Source organism: the organism of the source record quoted next, unplaced genomic scaffold (genome assembly GCF_019419815.1).
Source record: "Pyrus x bretschneideri cultivar Hongxiangsu unplaced genomic scaffold, Pyrus_bretschneideri_v1 Contig35, whole genome shotgun sequence".
NCBI classification, from domain to species: Eukaryota; Viridiplantae; Streptophyta; class Magnoliopsida; order Rosales; family Rosaceae; genus Pyrus; species Pyrus x bretschneideri.
In genome coordinates this window covers 3,781,671-3,801,838 of record NW_025999668.1, presented here as the reverse complement: position 1 = coordinate 3,801,838, position 20,168 = coordinate 3,781,671, and the positions used below count along the sequence as shown (strand labels likewise).

At 36.4% G+C, this 20,168-nt stretch overlaps 2 protein-coding genes and 2 pseudogenes across 2 annotated transcripts; 3 read left to right on the top strand and 1 right to left on the bottom strand.

Annotated features, from left to right (window-relative positions):
- The window catches only part of LOC103927800, a 46,485-nt pseudogene that overhangs the window by 2,434 nt on the left and 23,883 nt on the right, over positions 1 to 20,168 (top strand).
- LOC103927812 (rust resistance kinase Lr10-like) lies at positions 4,176 to 6,322 on the bottom strand. Its single transcript, XM_048591746.1, has 2 exons — positions 6,169 to 6,322; positions 4,176 to 5,426 (listed from the first exon to the last, which is right to left on the bottom strand). Exons 1-2 carry the CDS (start codon positions 6,305 to 6,307, stop codon positions 4,276 to 4,278), a joined length of 1,290 nt encoding a protein of 429 aa, XP_048447703.1. The 5' UTR covers positions 6,308 to 6,322; the 3' UTR covers positions 4,176 to 4,275.
- On the top strand, positions 8,232 to 11,082 carry LOC103927816 (rust resistance kinase Lr10-like). Its single transcript, XM_018642695.2, has 3 exons — positions 8,232 to 9,084; positions 9,339 to 9,374; positions 9,865 to 11,082. Exons 1-3 carry the CDS (start codon positions 8,298 to 8,300, stop codon positions 10,914 to 10,916), a joined length of 1,875 nt encoding a protein of 624 aa, XP_018498211.2. The 5' UTR covers positions 8,232 to 8,297; the 3' UTR covers positions 10,917 to 11,082.
- Positions 17,095 to 18,723, top strand: LOC103927801 (annotated as a pseudogene).

Sequence of the window (20,168 nt, the reverse complement as noted above, 5' to 3'; positions counted from 1 at the left end):
CCCCTACATGATTGCATAATAGAGATACAAGCAAGAATCATTACGCTCTATGAAAATTATAAGTGTTGACGAGGCATTCGTTACTATGATTGCATGAAACTTATGCCAAGAATTCGTTTAACGCGATTGTTTATAAGCAACCTCCACTACTTGTGAATATAAGTTCGTAACTATTAGGTGAAACTCACTTATATTCTAGCGTCATATTCATGCATAAAAATTAAGCGTGTACTCTCAATAAACATACATAAATAAGTTATCAATCAAACAGTTAAACAAATTGAATCCACAACTTATGAAACGCAATTAGAAGTAATCAAATCAAAATGCAAGCATAAACATATATTTCGAATCCCCCCCTAGCCAAGGGGGGTTTAGTTCCTCATATGTACAAAACAAAGAGAATTGAATTTAAACATTGAATTCAAAGGAAAAGAAACACCTAAACATTCCAACAACTCAAACTTGAATTGTATGAACGTTTAGGCCCGCTTCTCTTCCTCTTTGTTGTAGCACAAGGTCTAAGATGAATTTTGGGGATTGGTGAAGATGGTAGGGGGAGGCCACGGCAATGGTAAGTTTTTGGTGTGTGAATGAAGATGGTGTTTGGATTGTAAGGGAGAGCACGGCACAAGGGAGTGTTGTTGGTGTGTTTCTGAATATGGAAGAGTGAATATTTGAATGTGCATGTGGGTGAATGTGAAGGGAATGCATGTTACTTGGCTGAAATGAAAGGGAATGCACGGCATGGGATGTTGTTGGTGTGTGAATGCATGTGTTGAATTGTGGTGCAATGATGAATGCATGTGAATAGGTTGGAAAGTGGTGGATTATGCATGGCAAGGTGTGGAGAAAGAATGTGTGGCTGCATGGTTGTAGTTTAGGGTGTTGAATATGGATTTGCATGGCTTTTGAAGTGATTGTGGATTTTGGAATTGGAAGGAAATGCATGGCCTTGGGGTTGGTTTAAGAGAGAATGGGCTAGGCCCTTTGTTTTATGTCCAAAGTGAATACAAGGCCTTCAAATTCGTCCAACACTTTGGCTCCAATCATATGCTATCCATTCCAATCCCAATTTTGCTCCAAAATGCTCCAAAATGCATCTTTTTGCTTCCTTAGCCATATGAACCTAAAAACACACGAAAATGGCTTAAACTACTAAAACAACTATGAATTAACAACATAGATGCACGAAAACAAGCTAAGTAAGTCGCCTAAATATGCTCCTATCAGGAAGAGAAGGGGGTGTTTTCAGATATTGTGACATATAATACTCTAATCAATGCATATTGTCGTAAAGGGCTTCACGAAGAAGCTTTTCAGTTAAAAAACTCTTACGTCTTCTAAGGGGTTGAAACCTGAGCTTTTCACGTACAATGCTATCATAAATGGCTTATGTAAAGTAGGAAATTATGCGAGAGCAAAGGAACTTTTGTATGAAATGTTGCAAGGTGGTTGAATCCTGATACTACTACGTATAATCCAATGCTTTTTGAGAGCTGTAGAAAAGATGATATTTTAGAGGCTGAGGAAATCTTCCATGAAATGTCACATAGGTGTTGTTCCTGATATAGTTAGTTTCAGTTCACTCATTGGGTTTTTTTTCGAGGAATAAAAATATTGATCGTGCATTAGTATATTTTCGAGATATGAAAAGGGCAGGCTTGGTTCCAGATAATGTGATCTCCACTATCCTCATAGATGGATATTGTAGAAAGGGAATGGTGTTAGAGGTTTTGAAGTTGCATGATGAAATGCTTGAGCAAGGTTGTGCTATTGATGTGGTAACGTTCAATAAAATTTTAAATGGACTGTGTTGGGAGAGGATGCTTTCTGATACAGATGAGTTTTTTCAATGAAATGGTGGAAAGGGGTGTCATTCCTGGTTTTTATACTTTCACAACACTCATTTATGGTTATTGCAAGCATGGGAATATGACTAAATCTCTTAATCTGTTTGATGCAATGACGAAAAGAAATATTAAGCCTGATATAGTCACATACTACACATTGTTTGATGGCTTCTGCAAACCAGGTGGAATGGATAAAGCTAAGGAGTTATGGGGTGACATGGTTTCAAGAAGGATACTACCCAATCACATTTCATATGGCATTCTAATCAATGGATTTTGTAGCATGGGGAACGTGCATGAGGCGTTGAGTTTATGGGACCAGATGATTGAAGAAGGTATCAAACCCACTCTAGTTACTTGTAACGCTGTCATCAAAGGTTATTGCCGCTCTGGTGACACAACAAAGGCGGATGAGTTTTTGTAGTCAAAATGATTTCAAGAGGAATTGTTCCTGACAGTATTGCTTACAACACTTTGATTAATGGTTATTTAAAAGAAGAGAAGCTTTTTCCTCAGTTAAGGAGATGGAAAAGCAAGGGATATTGTCGGATCAGTTTACATACAATATAATTCTAAATGGGTTCTGTTGGCAAGGTAGAATGCACAAAGCTGAGCTAGTATTGCGGAAGATGATTGAGAAAGGTGTAAAACCTGATAGATCCACTTGTATGTCAATGATAAATGGACATGTGACCAAGGACAATTTGAAGGAGGCATTTCGGTTCCATGATGAAATGCTTCAAAGGGGATTTGTGCCAGATGATGAATTGTAGTTTGCTCTTAGCAGCTGAAGGTGGGATTTTCTCGTAATTCTCATTGCACTCTTCATTTTAATTAGCTACTACTAAAAGTTGTGATCTAATGATCTTATGTTTATATATAATGATCTATTCGTGGGTTTCATTTACTTCTTAGGTTGTCTTTGGTGCAAGTAATTCTCACTACACATGCACCATGTGCAGCAATGACAAACTCCTACTCCATGTCCATAGTGTGATTTTCAATCTTTAACTGGCAGTGTCCCTTGGATTTTTTATGACATTTATGTACCAGTACATCTTTTGCCATCTCCATCCATCTCGTGCCTGAGGACCGCCCCTTCCATGTCTTCCTTGATGGATTCTTGTTCATATGTCCATTGTTTGAATTACTGTTTAATATGTGGTTTTGATATACTGTGGAATACAGGGATAGGGAAGTGTCCTGATGCAGATGATCTTGCTTTTGAGTGGACAGATGAGGTTCATATCTTTACGGTTTAATTTATCCATAGCTACTCAACTTTCTGGTGTCTACGTGTATGCAAACTTTTAGTTCTGAATAGCAGTCAAGAATCCTAGTTCAAAGTGCGAACTATCCACCAATTCCAGTTGAACAGCCAGAAGACGCGAAACCATTTGCTCCTATGGTGGTTACTGTAAGTTTTTGCTCTGAACTTTATCATATGACTGGTTGTGCATCTAGATGTAGCATCACTTGATCTTGTTCTTTACTTTTCAATTTTCCAAAGGCAATGAACAATTGTAAAAATGCTGCTTTGTGAAACTTTTGCTTTTGTTAAAACACGTGCTAATTCCTTCGTAAAGAGTAACTCTAATTTTTATCGTCGCAGTGCTCTAAATCTTTGTTCAAATTAACTTGGGGTGTCTTTAGGCTAGTTGATTGCGATGAATTCTATGATCCTCCAAGCAAAGTTTTGTATTTTGTAGGGAACAATTGATTATGATGGTCTGGGCCATTTAGGTGGCGGGACAATGCAGAAGATAAGGATGAAGAATCCGAAGATCCTTAAGATTACAGAGGTTTAGCAAATGGGAGCTCTAATCGTTGCCTGTTTTTCGTGATAGTGTTTGAAAGCATGTAGGCAGTTTGAGCTTGTGAAATTTTCTCGGTTATATACAAACTACTGTAGATTAAATTAGCTTAAATGGAAGGAGGCCAATTGAGCGGTTTTGGGGGTAATACGATTTGTAGGAATTCTTAGTGAATCAGCTAAAACGTTCGTTGTTAATTTTAGCCAAATTTCTTAATTCCGTCAATCGTTGTTAATTTTAGCTCAAGTTTCTTTCGACACATGTTTCACTTCTTTTGTGTCTAATAAAATTGTCATTTTTTAGAAGCGATATCGAGGGAAGGGAATTGAACACACAACCTTGGATGCAATGCTTAATCCAGCAACAAGTATGGCAAAAACAATAAATTAGACTTTGAATAATGGCTGCACTTTTCACCGCGCATGGAATTATATATCCAAAGCTTTTCCATACTAATCGAGAGACGATTTGTGCATAAGTTATGCATGTACGTGCCAAAGCTAAAAACTGAACAAAACGCAATCAATACCATCAAATACAAGTAATCTATTTGTGCTTATTAGGTACGCTAAACGTTCCTTTGCACATTAACATTGCTACTAGCTATATTAACTGTGTGAATTTTCATCTGCAATCAAAACAATTTCCCTAGATGTTGTCGTTGTCCTCGATGCAGCTGATGCGGTACTTGAACTGCCGCCAGTAACCACCTCTGGCATTTGTTGTCGGTATAAGAAAGGCTTTGGAGGCATTTGAAGGCTTTCAATTTCTCCTTCAAGCATCTCTACAACTTTATTCATAGAAGGACGGTCGCTAGGCTTCATTTGTATGCACCACAACGCCACAATAATCATCTTCTTAATGATTTTCTTTTCCTCCTCTGTAGCATCTCCGATTGTAAGGTCATTTCCTCCACTCAGCTGGTCGAAAACCCATGTCGGAAAGTATATTTGGCTCAAGTGTTCTATATTTGCGTTTAAGTTCTTTCTTTTTCCAGCCATTTCCATCAGTAGCATCCCAAAACTATAGACATCAGCTTTGTACGAAACACCTCCAATGTTTTTGTAGAAAAACTCTGGAGCCATGTATCCGATGGTTCCTCTCGCTGCAGTCAAAGACACAATGCTATTATTCAATGGGCATAGCCTTGCTAACCCAAAATCTGAAACCTTCGGAAGAAAGTTCTCATCGAGAAGAATGTTGTGAGGCTTGATGTCGAAGTGCAAAATTTGCATGTCACATCCTCGATGCAAATATTCAATACCACGAGCCACTCCAAGTGAGATTTCAAACATTTTCTCGCAACTTAAGGAGATAACTCCTTGTTGAGAAAATATGTGCTTATCAAGAGACCCATTAGGCATGAAGTCATATACAAGAGCACGCTTTGAACCCTCCACACAAAAACCAACAAGTTGCACCACGTTAACATGGTGAATCCTTCCGATGGTAGCAACTTCATTGATAAAATCCTGCCCGTTGGCTTTCGACTTGCCCAACATCTTGATGGCTACAAGACGGCCACTGCGAAGCTTTGCCTTGTACACAGAACCAAAGCCACCTTCCCCTAACTTGTCCTTAAAACCTCTGGCCATCTTTTTTATGTCCGAGTAAGAGTACCTTACTGGCATGAGCTGATTATTCTGCAGAAAGTCTTCTATATTTTCATACATGGACAAGTGCCTCCTTTTGCATTTGTATATTATTAATGCAATTACACAGGGAAAGCCAAATAAAAATTTGACTACTTGGAATAGTCCTGCACGTTTCAAAAACATTGGAGTCACCAAATAGATTGATTGCTGCAATATCATCAAACTTGTTCCTTTAGTGGGACAATATTTTCATTTAATTAAGGAATTGTTTGGTAACCCTTTCGTCCTAGTTTTTAATCTAAAAAGAAAGAAAAGAAATAAGTGATCAGAAATTGTAGAAAGAAGATAGGGGGACGGGGTGGGGGATGATGAAGAAATGAAGAATTTATGAAACAAAAAATAAAAGGAAAACTCTTTGAGACTGTTCCAAAGACAATAACAATTCCAGCTTTTAATAATTTTCGTTTTTTAGAAAAAGAGCGAAAAATAAATGGATTAATGGGTAAGAGAAATGACACCTAAACCTAAAATGAAACTAAAATAAAAAATTAGAAATAACTTATATTATTTTTGCTTTCTCCTTCATTTCCTCCCACCTTTCTTCATCATTCTTTTCTCACATATAATTTCTCTTTAGACTTTATCTATAGCACAAAAATAAAAAGGGAAATGGGCCTTATTTTTTTGTTATACATTTCATTACATGTTCTCTATCCACCCCAATCCTCCCTTTCCTTTTCACATCTTTCTCATTTTCTTCCATTTCTCCTGCAACCTTTTAACTGAAACATAATAATAAGACTGGAAATTAAAAATGAAGTGATTATCAAACATTCATTTTTGAATGACGAGTATCTGAAGCTAGAAAGAGTTGCATGATAGCTGAGTACAAGTAGTTCACACTACCTAGGAATGAGCTCACAACAATCAGACGCCGGTAAGGGTACACATTCCACCACTTGTCCTCAGGTATAAACCAAGAGTCGATGTACAAATACATCGGGAACAAAACCTTATCTGCAGCAAAGTGATGAATATCGATCATAGTTTCCAAATGTAATTTAAGTTTAATAAACATCAAGGTGACCACAAATAAAGAAACTAACTAAACATGTATTATATAGAAGCTGCGTTAGAGAGTAAACCACTTGCCTATGGGCTTTAAGATCGTGTTGTACCAATTTTCTGCATTGCAAAAGAAGAAGAATTATCATTAAGGATCATATATATTATTTTTCCTCTAAAGGATCATATATTTTACTATTAAGAGAAAAAAAAGGGTGAAAATTAATATCATAGGAGAATGCTAGCTACCTTCGTAGCGAAGGCACTCAATTTTGCTCAGGTTGTTGAGCACACACATATGCCCTTTGCAGATTGAGGTGCTACAAGCCTGGTGAAACCATGAAAGCTCGAAGCCATGCGCTATTTCACTATATATGCCTTCACAGGACGTCAAGTGTTCATGCATGTCTTCTACGGATAACGAAGGTGAGACCATAAGCATCTGCGTTATTTCACAGGACTCCCCCAAATCCAATGAACTTATGGAGCGATTCCAGCTAAGGATGGAATAAGAAAACATTCTTAAACCATTGGACAAAGAAGAATTGGAAGAGTAGGTGCCGTCCTTGACGCATGGAGCTGTTTCTACAAGGCCAGGAGAATGCATTGGTTTTGGACAGTCCATAAAAATTATAGGCCGTGTCGTGTAACTTTTCCATCTGACCTTTATATTTGAACTCCCGATACTCCGGATACGTCGGAGTAGATAATTGTTGTAAGGATCCCGATAACTAAAGTTGGATGAGGTTAAGGAGTAACGTGGGATGGAGTAGTAGTTATCTTTCTTTTGAACAGCAGCATCCACAACACGGATTGTAAAGTTATTGTAATTGATCGCCTTGGCGTAAAACTTTCGGTTATACAAGTACAGGACTGTAACATTTTCCTCACAAGTTAGCTCATACGTTCGGTTGCCGCAGTGTTGAGGGTCTCCTTTCAACCGAAATGGAGAGCTTATGCCAATATTGCCACAAGAAAGAGTACAATCAGAATTATTTTCAGGTATCGATGTTTGGGAACAAATAAAGGGAAGAAGAAAGAGTAGAAGAAGGGCTCCATATGGAACTAGTAAGAGACTTCCTCTACACATGGTAAAAGAGAATATAGATGTATCAAAATTATGGAAGAGGGCAAAAAAGCTTAATGGGAGCAAGCGTTTTTGGCTTGTGGCAAGAAGAGGGCGAACTCAGATATAAATTGGCCGCTTGGAGCCCATTATTTATGACAAACGAAGCAAAGACAAACCCACGAGACGAGTAAACAATTTTTTTCAACATAACAACCATAGTTATTGCAAAAACTTCGAATGCAAAACACGAGTCTCATCAATACTAATTCCAACAACAACAACCAAGACCAAACCAAAGAGAACAAATTTGCACAGCCAAACTATGTTGACAACTCCAAATTCTAAAAAGGTAATGCTGGGAAGACTAAATTTATAGAATAAATTTTGTAAATTCAATGATATGGAAGTTGATAATTGGATTATTACTAAAATGTTGATTAACGTGCATATTTTTTTATTGATGAAACATTATTTAGTTTGCAAATTTAATCTATAAATTTAATCTACCTAGCATTACTCAATGTAGAATGACCAATATTGAAGCCACACGACCACAGAACCCACCTCATCTAACTCAGAATAACATGTATAATAATGGGTTGATCTGGCCCATCTGGGGAAGAAACAGTTTCCTCCAGCATTCCAGTTTCTCGTTATAGCGAGTAACAGTTAAATAAAAGCGACTAAAAGTTTTTATTTGATAACGATGGTCAATAACCCATAAGCAAATCACGAGCAAGTCCTTCAAATTGAAGTTAAAAACAAAATTGGTGGAAGATTTATTAGAAAAACGTTTTTGGGGTAGGAAATGGAACGAAGGGGTGAATATAAAAATAGATTATTATTTACCCAAAATATAGGGGACTTCTGCAATCCCATTATCTTATATACAATCATATATATGAATTACCAAGATACCAAACTTCTACAATCAATATTCTCATTGGATAGAATGCTTCTGATCAATTTCTTGTGCTGGTTTCTCATGATAGCAGATGCTGGTATTGTAAGCAAAGTGTATGGCGACAGAGTAGTCCCTGAAAACTGCGCAGAAGTAAGTTACTGTGAACACCCCGGTCCAGCCATCCGATTCCCATTTCGACTTAAAGGACAGCCATTCCAGTGCGGTTACCATGGCTTTGATCTATCATGCACCAACGGCAGGCAAACCGTGCTTGAGATGCCATCCTCATCTAACAAGCTCATCGTTGAAACGATTAACTACGCTTCTCAAGAAATCGGAGTATATTTCCAAAATGATTGCCCGCCTAAAGATATTTTCAATTTCAACTTATCTTCCTCAATCTTTCAATTTGTGCATGGACCGTTTGATACTAATTATACTTTATTCAGTTGTCCGTCACCACTACTTGAAACAGGCGGATATTGTCTTATCAAACTGTGCCCTTCCGGCCTTGACAATCCTGAAAACCAAACTAACTACTATGCCGTCGGGGGCCGGTGTTTCATTGATGATATGAACCTAGTGTCTTGTACCAAGCTGCGTGACTACACATCAGTTCCAGATATTTCATCAGTGAGAGCATCCAGACCTATGATGCTGCGGTGGTCCAAACCATCATGTGGAAGTTGCGAAGAGATGGGCAAGACATGCATACTGAAGAGAACTATTGGTCAATATAATTTCACAGATAATCAGACTGCAGAAACTGAATGCGTGAGCGAAGGTATCCTTTAATCTCCCATTTAACTTGACTTGTTGCAGTACTTTGCCGGCAAATATTTCCCTCATTTTCACATTGACAAGGTTTTAATTAGCTAGTTTGTGCAGATAATATATGCAACAAATTTGGACTCAAAGAATATATTCGAACTTTTTATATTAAATGAAAACAAAGATTTATGCAAACAATTCTTCAAGTATTTTATTCTTTTGATAACAAAAGTACTAATTATTGACTTAATGGACCTGCTTTTACAGATAGTACCCGTGGAAGGACAAGCTTAGAGATATCTGGTAAGTTGTTCACATAAGCACTATTTTTACAAGATTGAATTTGAACTGTTAAGAGTTAGCTAGGTTAATTTTTGCACACTTGTGCGATCCATAATCATAAATATTCTTAGATGGAGAGCTAAATCTAAGACGGTTTGGATTATTGAACCTCATGTGAGTGTTATATTTTAGGGTGCTATTCGGAACTTGCTTCAACAGGCACCAATTTTCATCACTTGTTTTTCAAGTTTTGGATCCCATCCTTGAAAGGGTTCTTCTTTTAAGGTACAAGAAAACCTTACGAGTTCAATACGAGTTCAAAACTCAGTGCCAACATCCGGATAAAAGACACATTAACTTCCGCACAAAAGAACCCTATATATGTATAAGTATTAATATAAATTCAATTCTGATTTCTGGGGGCTTTATCAATTGGAGGCAATTGTGATTTATTTTAATTTAATTTAGAAATGAGTTGGTTTTTAACGCAGAGTTTGGTCTGTATCCGCAGGTATTTTGACACTTTCTGTGGTTGTAATAGTCGCGGGAACTCTCATTTACCGTGTTTACAGCTCCAACAAAATAGAGAAAACAAATCAGTTGAGGATTGAAAGATTTTTGGACGATTACATAGCACACAAGCCAAGTAGATATTCCTACGCTGATATTAAAAGGATAACAAATCAATTCAATGAAAAGTTAGGTCAAGGAGCCTATGGAACAGTGTACAAAGGACAGCTTTCCTCCGACTTACTTGTGGCTGTGAAAATCCTCAACAATTCTAATGAAAAAGGAGAAGATCTTATCAATGAAGTCGGAACAATGGGTCGAGTCCACCATATCAATGTGGTTCGCTTGGTTGGGTTTTGTGCTGATGGGTACACAACAGCTCTTGTGTATGAATATCTACCAAATGGTTCACTACAGAATATCTTATCATCAGCAGATAGTAAAAGCGCTTTCCTTGGTTGGGATAAGTTGCATGAGATTGCTTTAGGTATAGCCAAGGGAATTGAATATCTTCATCAAGGGTGTGACCTCCGAATCCTCCATTTCGATATCAAACCACACAACATTTTGCTAGACCAGAATTTCACCCCAAAGGTTTCCGATTTTGGTCTCGCCAAATTGTCCTCTAAAGATCAAAGCGCAGTATCCATGACTACCATCAGAGGGACCATTGGCTACATTGCGCCCGAAGTGTTCTCTAGGAACTTTGGAAACGTGTCCTACAAGGCAGATGTCTATAGCTTTGGAATGTTGCTGCTGGAAATGGTCGGGGGAAGAAAGAACTTTAAGTTCATGGAAGAGGACTCCACCAGCAGCCAAGTCTACTTCCCAGAATGGATTTACAACCTTTTAGAACAAGGGGACGACCTACGGATTCACATTGAGGATGGAGGAGATGCTGAAACTGCAAAGAAGCTAGCTATTGTGGGTCTATGGTGCGTCCAATGGCACCCCATAGATCGCCCTTCCATGAAAGTTGTTATTCAAATGTTAGAAGGAGAAGGTGACAATCTAACCGTACCTGCTAATCCTTTCCGGTCTACTTCGAATTGACTGAATACAACTATACTTTGTATGAAATGAAAGCGTTCTAGAGTTGTACAACTACCACTCATAAAATTTGATATGAGAGGTCAAGTGCTGTCATATTAAGAAAGTTAAATATTAGGTCTATCTTATATCGTTGGATGTTTAATATTTTATGTAATATATAGGGTTTATCTATTTAAAGGAGAGTAATTTTTATGTTTTATATATATATATATATATATATATATATATATATATATATAAATTCATTCTTCTTTTCAATAAAACATCGAAGTTACGACCATTTTTTTCTTTTTTTCAGTTTTGTAATTTCTTTTCTTTATTGACCTTATATCAAAGTGTTTTATGAAAAAGCTTTTAGGCTTTCGAGAAACAATCTCAAGTAAGCTCGTAGTCTCGTAATTTTTTTCAGTCACTAAAATAAATATCAGACTTTGAAACTTCTTTTCTCTTAAATTTGCTAATAACTAAAATTACTTGTTACTCACTAGCATCTATGTATCGTTGTTATACTAAAAGTATCTATAATAGACTCTCTAAATAAGCTGCTAACTAAAATTTATGAACAAATTATAAAAGATTTATCTCCATTCACACTCCTTATATCTTGCTCTTATGATAACAAAACCGCTACGAATTCTAAATATGCGGAAGAGAAATGAGCTCCTAATGGCATGGCTGTAGTTATATTTATACAGAGCTTCTAAATTACTCTCTAGTAGTTTTTGTTCAAATTTTAGAAAACATGATTTAAGATGCTTTATCTTAAAATTCCATTACAAATTTCTCGTGCTGTTGTAGTTTCTCTAGGCGTGCAGAGAATCTTTTTTTTTTTTTACAATAAAGTCTAGCTCTTCATTGAACCATGCAATACAGGTTTGGATCACAGATATCTAATTCCAAGATAAAATTATTTATTATGAGTTGTAATAATTATTATTTTTTTAAGTTTCAGACGTGAGATTGCATTTTTTAACAATCACATCCTGAGTATTATGGATAGTGAAGGACCACCAGAATATAATGAGCATAAGACACTAGATTAGCACTTACACTTAGCATAGCTGTTAAGCTAAAGTATTAATGATAACTCAGCATTTGATTAGATATTTTATGGATACATATACATCCATTGTACCCTGCAGATAAAGTTAATGAGAATCATTATTTTAACAATCTTTTTCAATCTCTCTCTCTCTCTCTCTCTCTCTCTCTCTCTCTCTCTCTCTCTTAATTCTGTAAACTTCTACGGATTCACATTGAGGACGGAGGAGATGCTAAAACTGCAAAGAAGCTAGCTATTGTGGGTCTATGGTGCGTCCAATGGCACCCCATAGATCGCCCTCCCATGAAAGTTGTTATTCAAATGTTAGAAGGAGAAGGTGACAATCTAACCGTACCTGCTAATCCTTTCCGGTCTACTTCGAATTGACTGAATACAACTATACTTTGTATGAAATGAAAGCGTTCTAGAGTTGTACAACTACCACTCATAAAATTTGATATAAGAGGTCAAGTGCTGTCATATTAAGAAAGTTAAATATTAGGTTTATCTTATATCGTTGGATGTTTAATATTTTATGTAATATATAGGGTTTATCTATTTAAAGGAGTGTAGTTTTTATGTTATATATATTCATTCTTCTTTTTAGTAAAACATCGAAGTTACGACCATCTTTTTCTTCTTTTCAATTTTCTAATTTCTTTTCTTTATTGACCTTATATCAAAGTGTTTTATGAAAAAGCTTTTAGGCTTTCGAGAAACAATCTCAAGTAGGCTCGTAGTCTTGTCATTTTTTTCAGTCACTAAAATAAATATCAGACTTTGAAACTTCTTTTCTCTTAAATTTGCTAATAACTAAAATTACTTGTTACTCACTAGCATCTATGGATCGTTGTTATACTAAAAGTATCTATAATAGACTCTCTCAATAAGCTGCTAACTAAAATTTATGAACAAATTATAAAAGATTTATCTCCATTCACACTCCTTATATCTTGCTCCTATGATAACAAAACCGCTACGAATTCTAAATATGCGGAAGAGAAATGAGCTCCTAATGGCATGGCTGTAGTTATATTTATACAGAGCTTCTAAATTACTCTATAGTAGTTTTTGTTCAAATTTCAGAAAACATGATTTAAGATGCTTTATCTTAAAATTCCATTACAAATTTCTCGTGCTATTGTAGTTTCTCTAGGTGTGCAGAGAATCCTTTTTTTTTTTTTTTTTACAATAAAGTGTAGCTCTTCATTGAACCATGCAATACAAGTTTGGATCACAGATATCTAATTCCAAGATAAAATTATTTATTATGAGTTGTAATAATTATTATTTTTTTAAGTTTCAGACGTGAGATTGCGTTTTTTAACGATCACATCCTGAGTATTATGGATAGTGAAGGACCACCAGAATATAATGAGCATAAGGCACTAGATTAGCACTTACACTTAGCTCAGTTGTTAAGCTAAAGTATTGATGATGACTCAGCATTTGATTAGATATTTTATGGATACATATATATCCATTGTACCCTACAGATAAAGTTAATGAGAATCATTATTTTAACAATCTTTCTCAATCTCTCTCTCTCTCTCTTTCTTAATTCTGTAAACTTCTACACTGAGCAAATAAATTTTGATTACTCAATTTAAAAACAAAAAATTATTACCTTCAACTTGACCCGAGTGACATTTTACTACTGTAAACTCTCAGTCAACTACAATTTATGCTTTCTAGCATCACATCTCAATACGTAATGTGAGCTCAATGGCAATTTCGAAGAATTGTACAGAAAAATTTTTCTTTTGGTTATGGAGTTGAAATTCAAAGTTATCATGGGATTATTTGATGAGAATAAACTTCATATAAGTTTCACTAATGTTGACCTCAATGGCAGTTTCGAAGAATTGTACAACAATTTTTTTCTTTTCGTTATGGAGTTGAAATTCAAAGTCATCATTGATAATTTGATGAGAATAAATTTCATGGAAGTCTCGTTGATGTTGGCCTCAACGGCAATTTCGAAGAAATGTATAGCAAATTTTATATTTTGGTTATGGAGTTGAAATTCAAAGTCATCAATTATATTTGAAGAGAATAAATTTCATGGAAGTTTCACTAATTTTAGCCTCAACGGCAATTTCAAAGAATTTTATAGCAAAATTTTTCTTTTGGTTATGGAGTTGAAATTCAAAGTCATCATTGATAATTTCAATGACAATAAATTTCATAAAAGTTTCACTCATGTTGACCTCAATGGCAATTTCGAAGAACTGTATAGCAAATTTTTTTTTTGTTTCGGTTGTGGAGTTGAAATTCAAAGTCATCATTGATCATTTGATGAGAATAAATTTCATGAAATGTTGATGATACACCTCAATCCGGAATGTTCATTTGGACTTCGAGTCGAGCTGTGCTGGTACCACTCGAAATGTGACAAAGCCAAAAAGTGTGGTAATGTGGAAAATATGAATAAATTTAAACTTAAAAGTGATTAAATGTAAGAAAGCGCATGTGAGCGGGATTGAACCCAATTCATAAGTGATGTCAGAGCATAAGTAAAGTACAGTAAAAGTGAAATAAGAATTATACCATCAAAGGTACTCTCATATATATATATATATATATATATCAACATTTGCCAAGAATCCTCGACAACATGAAAGTTTTGCCACTACCTAGAGGAACAAAAAATAAGGATGAGTGGGCCTGAAAATAAAGCTTTGTAAAACTTTTTTCGAAAACGTAATAACCCATCGCCGCAAAACAAGTATAGTTTCCACATATATATACACTATATTACATATAGAATGACAACACGTGTGAATTGGGTTCGATCCCGCTCACATGCAGAGTCTTGCATTTAGTCACTTTTAGGTTTAAATTTATCCATATTTTCCACATCACTACACTTTTGGGCTTTGTCACTTTCCGGATGTCAGCTAGCATAACTCGACTCAGAGTTTAGGTAAACATTCTGGGTTGGAGTGTGTCAATTTACCTCAATGGCAATTTCGAAGAATTGTATAGCAAATTTTTTTCTTTTGGTTACGGAGTTGAAATTCAAAGTCATCATTGATAATTTGATGAGAATAAATTTTATGGAAGTTTCACTGATGTTGGCCTCAACGGCAATTTCAAAGAATTGTATAGCAAATTTTTTCTTTTGTTTATGGAATTTAAATTCAAAGTCATCATTGATAATTTGATGAGAGTAAATTTCATGGAAGTTTCACTGATGTTGGCCTCAGCGGCAATTTCGAAGAATTGTATAGCAAATTTTTTATTTTGTTTATGGAGTTTAAATTCAAAGTCATTGTTGATAATTTGATGAGACTAAATTTCATGGAAGTTTCACTGATGTTGACCTCAACGGCAATTTCGAAGAATTGTATAGCAAATTTTTTATTTTGTTTATGGAGTTTAAATTCAAAGTCATTGTTGATAATTTGATGAGAGTAAATTTCATGGAAGTTTCACTGATGTTGACCTCAATGGCAATTTCGAAGAATTGTATAGCAAAATTTTTCTTCTGGTTATGGAGTTGAAATTCAAAGTTATCATTAATAATGTGATGAGAATAAATTTCATGGAAGTGTCAAGGATATTGACCTAGCTAGAAAGGAAATGGATAGCAAATATAAGATGGAGACATGATTTTTCACCTGAATTTTTTGGATGTAGGTTTGTTAGTATTAGCAAAGTTTGAATCGGCTCCTATGATGTAGGGCTGGAAAAATTTTCCGAAAATCTTAAACCAAATAAAAAAATTCCCGATTCCATACCGAAAAATTCTCAAATTGATAATACCGAAATTTTTGGGATCCATACCGAATCGATCCCGAAAATTGGGATTACATATTAAATGGTTTGGGAATCCAGAACCGAACCGAAAAAATATATATATTTATTTTGGTTGCATGCATGTTGAATGTTGAATTTAAGTAGTTTGGTAGTAGACTATATTAGAAATAGAAGTATGAAATTAAGTAGTATCAAACTTTACAACATCAATTTGACTTGATATTAATAAATTGGTATTTCAATTGGTATGAAATTTCAAATTAGTATAAGGTAAAAAACCTAACTTTCAATTTATATGAAATTAAGGAACATAATTTTAGGCCAAAAGCCCAAACTTTAAACCATAGCCCAAAAATCTCAAATTTTAACCCAAAAATCCGAAAGTCCAACACTGAAAATCGAATCTCAATCCATCTCGAAATACCAAAAACATTTTGGGAATCCTGAAAGTTGGGAATACCTAAATTTCGGTTTGGGATTGATATCGATTAATTTTAAATTTTAGGAACCAAAGTGATGAGTTATGCTAATCTCAATGACCATTTTGGCTAAAAAGCCTAAACTCATTAAATGACAAAACATGTATAAATCACTTACCACATTAGTTGGTACAAAAATGTGGTTCCCGAGCATTTTCCGTAAAAACTATGGGCTCATTTGGAATTGTTTCTAAACCATTTTTTTAATCAAAAGAACTTCCAGTAAAAGCGCTTATATTCAATACCTGTCAAGGAACAAATTTTATCAAACAATTGATGTGAATAGGGTCGCACATAAGAAATATGAGAAGAAACGCATAAGAAAGAAAAGAAAAAAATCTACAAATAACTATATAAAGTTTCACAAAAAAAGTAGAAAGTTGTAATTTAGTGTTTTTGACTCACGTTTTTAATTTGCCGCATTCGTCTTTAGGAGTTACGAGCCCCATATTGGGTTCGCAAGGCCCAGACCTTGAGCTACATCTTGGCAATGTGCGGTCAAAATTGTACTCAGTGAGGAATTGTCGATTGTAAAATGCAGAACTCACTTGAGGTATAATTATTTGACATTTTCATTCCATAAAGTCGGTCAAGAGCCAAACTCGGCGGCCTACCGAAGAGCCTGATTTCTAGGCTCGGGCCCATTCTCGCAAAGTGCCCTCTGCCCCAACAAAATATCTTACGCAGCATATGCCAAACTGAAAAGGAATTTATAAAATCAAAACCAGGGAAAATTTTTAGGTGTACCGGGTACACCAAATTTTTTTGGTGTACCCTCACTCATTAGAATTTTTTTGGTGTACAAAAAATGAGGGTGGTGCACCCTCACCATTATGAGTGAGGGTACACCAAAAAAATTTGGTGTGCCGGGTAGACCGAAAAATTACTCCAAAACCAGAGGATTAGGAAGGACTCGTGTCCTCCTCAAATCTCCAAACCCTGCGCATTTATAATGTACTTGCAGAATCTCTGTCCCTCTCTCTCTCTCTTCTCTCTATTCTCTCTCTCCCCAACCACAACCACAACCACAGCCACAGCCAATTGCCACAACACCAAATGCTTACCTTGAATATCAGTTGTCCTTCCCCTGTCACTTTCTCCAAATCCCGCCGTCAACTCCCCTCTATTAGTGCCCCCTCATCCCCTTCCCCCTCCCCCTCCTCCTGTTCACTTCTCACTCGAATCCAAACGCAATCATATCCTCTGCACCAAAAACCCACCTCTCTCAGACCCCAAACAACCCCCAAATTCTCCAAATTCTCAAGCTTTACCAGAATCTATGGCTACCCATTTGGAATTTCTTCAAAAGAAACAAAACCCATGGGCCAGATTCGAGATTCGAGCTCAAAGATCAGCCATTTGAGCGAAGCCTGTGAATTCCCATCTGGGTTTGGGAGAAAACCAGGTCCCAAATCCCAAAAGCTGCTTCTGAATCCAATGCTGGAGGGGAAACTGAAGCTGCAGTCGCAAAGCCCAAGGCCACCACCGCCCAGCTCGCGCTTATTTTTGGGCTATGGTACTTCCAGAACATTGTCTTCAACGTCTACAACAAGAAGGTACTGAATGTCTTTCCATATCCATGGCTTCTTGGATCTTTTCAGCTCTTTGCTGGGTCTGTTTGGATGTTCATTCTTTGGTCTTTGAAACTTCAACCCCGCCTGAAAATTTCTAAACCTTTCATTGTTGCACTCCTTGGACCTGCATTGTTCCACACTATAGGCCACATTTCAGCATGTGTCTCGTTCTCTAAGGTGGCTGTTTCTTTCACCCATGTAATCAAATCGTCCGAGCCTGTTTTTTCAGTAGTATTTTCGTCGTTCCTAGGCGATTCGTACCCTTTACAGGTCTGGCTTTCAATCCTCCCTATTGTTATGGGTTGTGCTCTTGCTGCTATTACTGAGGTGTCATTCAATGTGCAAGGCCTTTGGGGTGCTTTGATTAGCAATGTCGGGTTCGTGTTGAGGAACATTTACTCGAAACGTAGTTTACAGAACTTCAAGGAAGTAGATGGGTTGAACTTGTATGGTTGGATCAGTATAATTTCGTTCTTCTATCTGTTTCCCGCCGCTATTTTCCTTGAAGGGTCTCAATGGGTTCAAGGATATCACAAAGCTCTTGCAGCTGTAGGAAAACCATCCACATTGTACCTATGGGTGTTGCTATCTGGAGTGTTTTACCATCTCTATAACCAATCATCGTATCAAGCTCTTGATGAAATTAGCCCCTTGACCTTTTCAGTTGGAAACACAATGAAGAGAGTGGTGGTAATAATATCGACTGTGTTGGTGTTCAGAAATCCAGTTAGACCTCTTAATGCACTTGGATCCGCCGTTGCAATTTTTGGGACTTTCTTGTATTCGCAGGCTACAGCTAAAAAGAAAAAGGGAGGTGAAAAGAAGGATTGAATATAATTTTTACTTGGTCTGCTTTAGGCGTCTTATTTTTTGGCCTGGTAAAATTTGTGATTTTGCTTTGGTTTGTTCTACAGCTATCAAGTTTTAATAATGGCTCAGGTTTCATATCATCGTTTCTTCCCCCTTGAATTTATGCTTGCGTCCGTGTGTGTTACCGATGAATGTATGCTAGGATTGATGAGGCCTTTATTCTACCTGTTCACTTGTTATCTGATTCGAAAGATTTAGTTTTGATGTTTATTTGAGCCTAGAGATCTAGGAAGTTGAGTGCAGGATTTTGCCTTTTTGTTAAGCTTACACATATGGAGGAGGTCATTTTATTGTTAAGCTTCAAATGCTTGTTGCTGGCTTTATAGTTATGCAGCACCTGAGACTATGAAGGTCGGGAACGTGGATTACTTGTAATATGGTAGTTTAGTGTTCCTATATTTCTTGAGCTTCCTTACCTTGTAAGAACAGGCTACAGCATGTAGGATATTGGCAACTGAGGAGTTTTCTGTACACTCTGTGTCGTCTAAACTATAGACAGCATGTAGGATATTTTATTTTAAAATAACACAGATGAAAACTTGCACTTTAGTGATATTTTAAGTAAAGCAAAGAAACAAGGCTGGCTATAGAATGAAGTCGAAAATCCGAAGGTATGGAGCCCCAAATCTATCTTTCACTTTAAGAAATTCACATTTTATTGAGTTTAAGCTGCGTTGCTTTAATCGGTATTTGTCATTTGCGTGCTCTATGACATTACGTCTCTTCTTTTTCTTTTGCTTCTGGGTCTGAGACCGTAATCTCTACTTGATCTTTACGTTAGAGTTTACCTAAAGGCGGAGCTGATTTAAAGTATCTTCTTTTTCGTCTTGGTTAATTTGTTCTGTTGCTACTTTCGAACATGTTTGTGCATTTTCTTTTGTCATACGCAATGACCATAATATTTGTTCGGTTAGATACCGTCCGAGTTGTTGTTGCACTTGCTGCTCAAAAGGAATGGACAATCCATCAGTTGGACGTGAAAAGTGCCTTCTTACACGGAGAAGTTGATGAAGAGGTGTTTGTAGAACAGCCACCTGGATATGTGCAGAGAGGTAAGGAGCAGGAAGTTTACAAATTACGGAAAGCTTTATATGGACTTAAACAAGCCCCTCGTGCTTGGTATAGTCGTATAGAAGCTTATTTCTCGAAGGAAGGATTTGTGAAGTGTCCCTATGAACACACTTTATTTATCAAAGGTGGAGATGGAGGTAAAATTCTCATTGTTTGTCTTTACGTTGATGATCTCATTTACACTGGCAATGATGAATGCATGTTCATTAAGTTTAAGCAGTCGATGATGAATGAGTTCGAAATGACCGATCTTGGTAAGACGAGATATTTCCTCGGAATTGAGGTATTGCAGCAGGTAGATGGAATATTTATTTGTCAAAAAAAAATATGCTCAGGAAGTGTTGGAAAGGTTTAAAATGGAGAACTGCAATCCATTGCACAATCCCATTGTTCCAGGCACCAAGCTAACAAAAGATGTAACTTGTGAGAAGGTTGATAGCACTTTCTATAAACA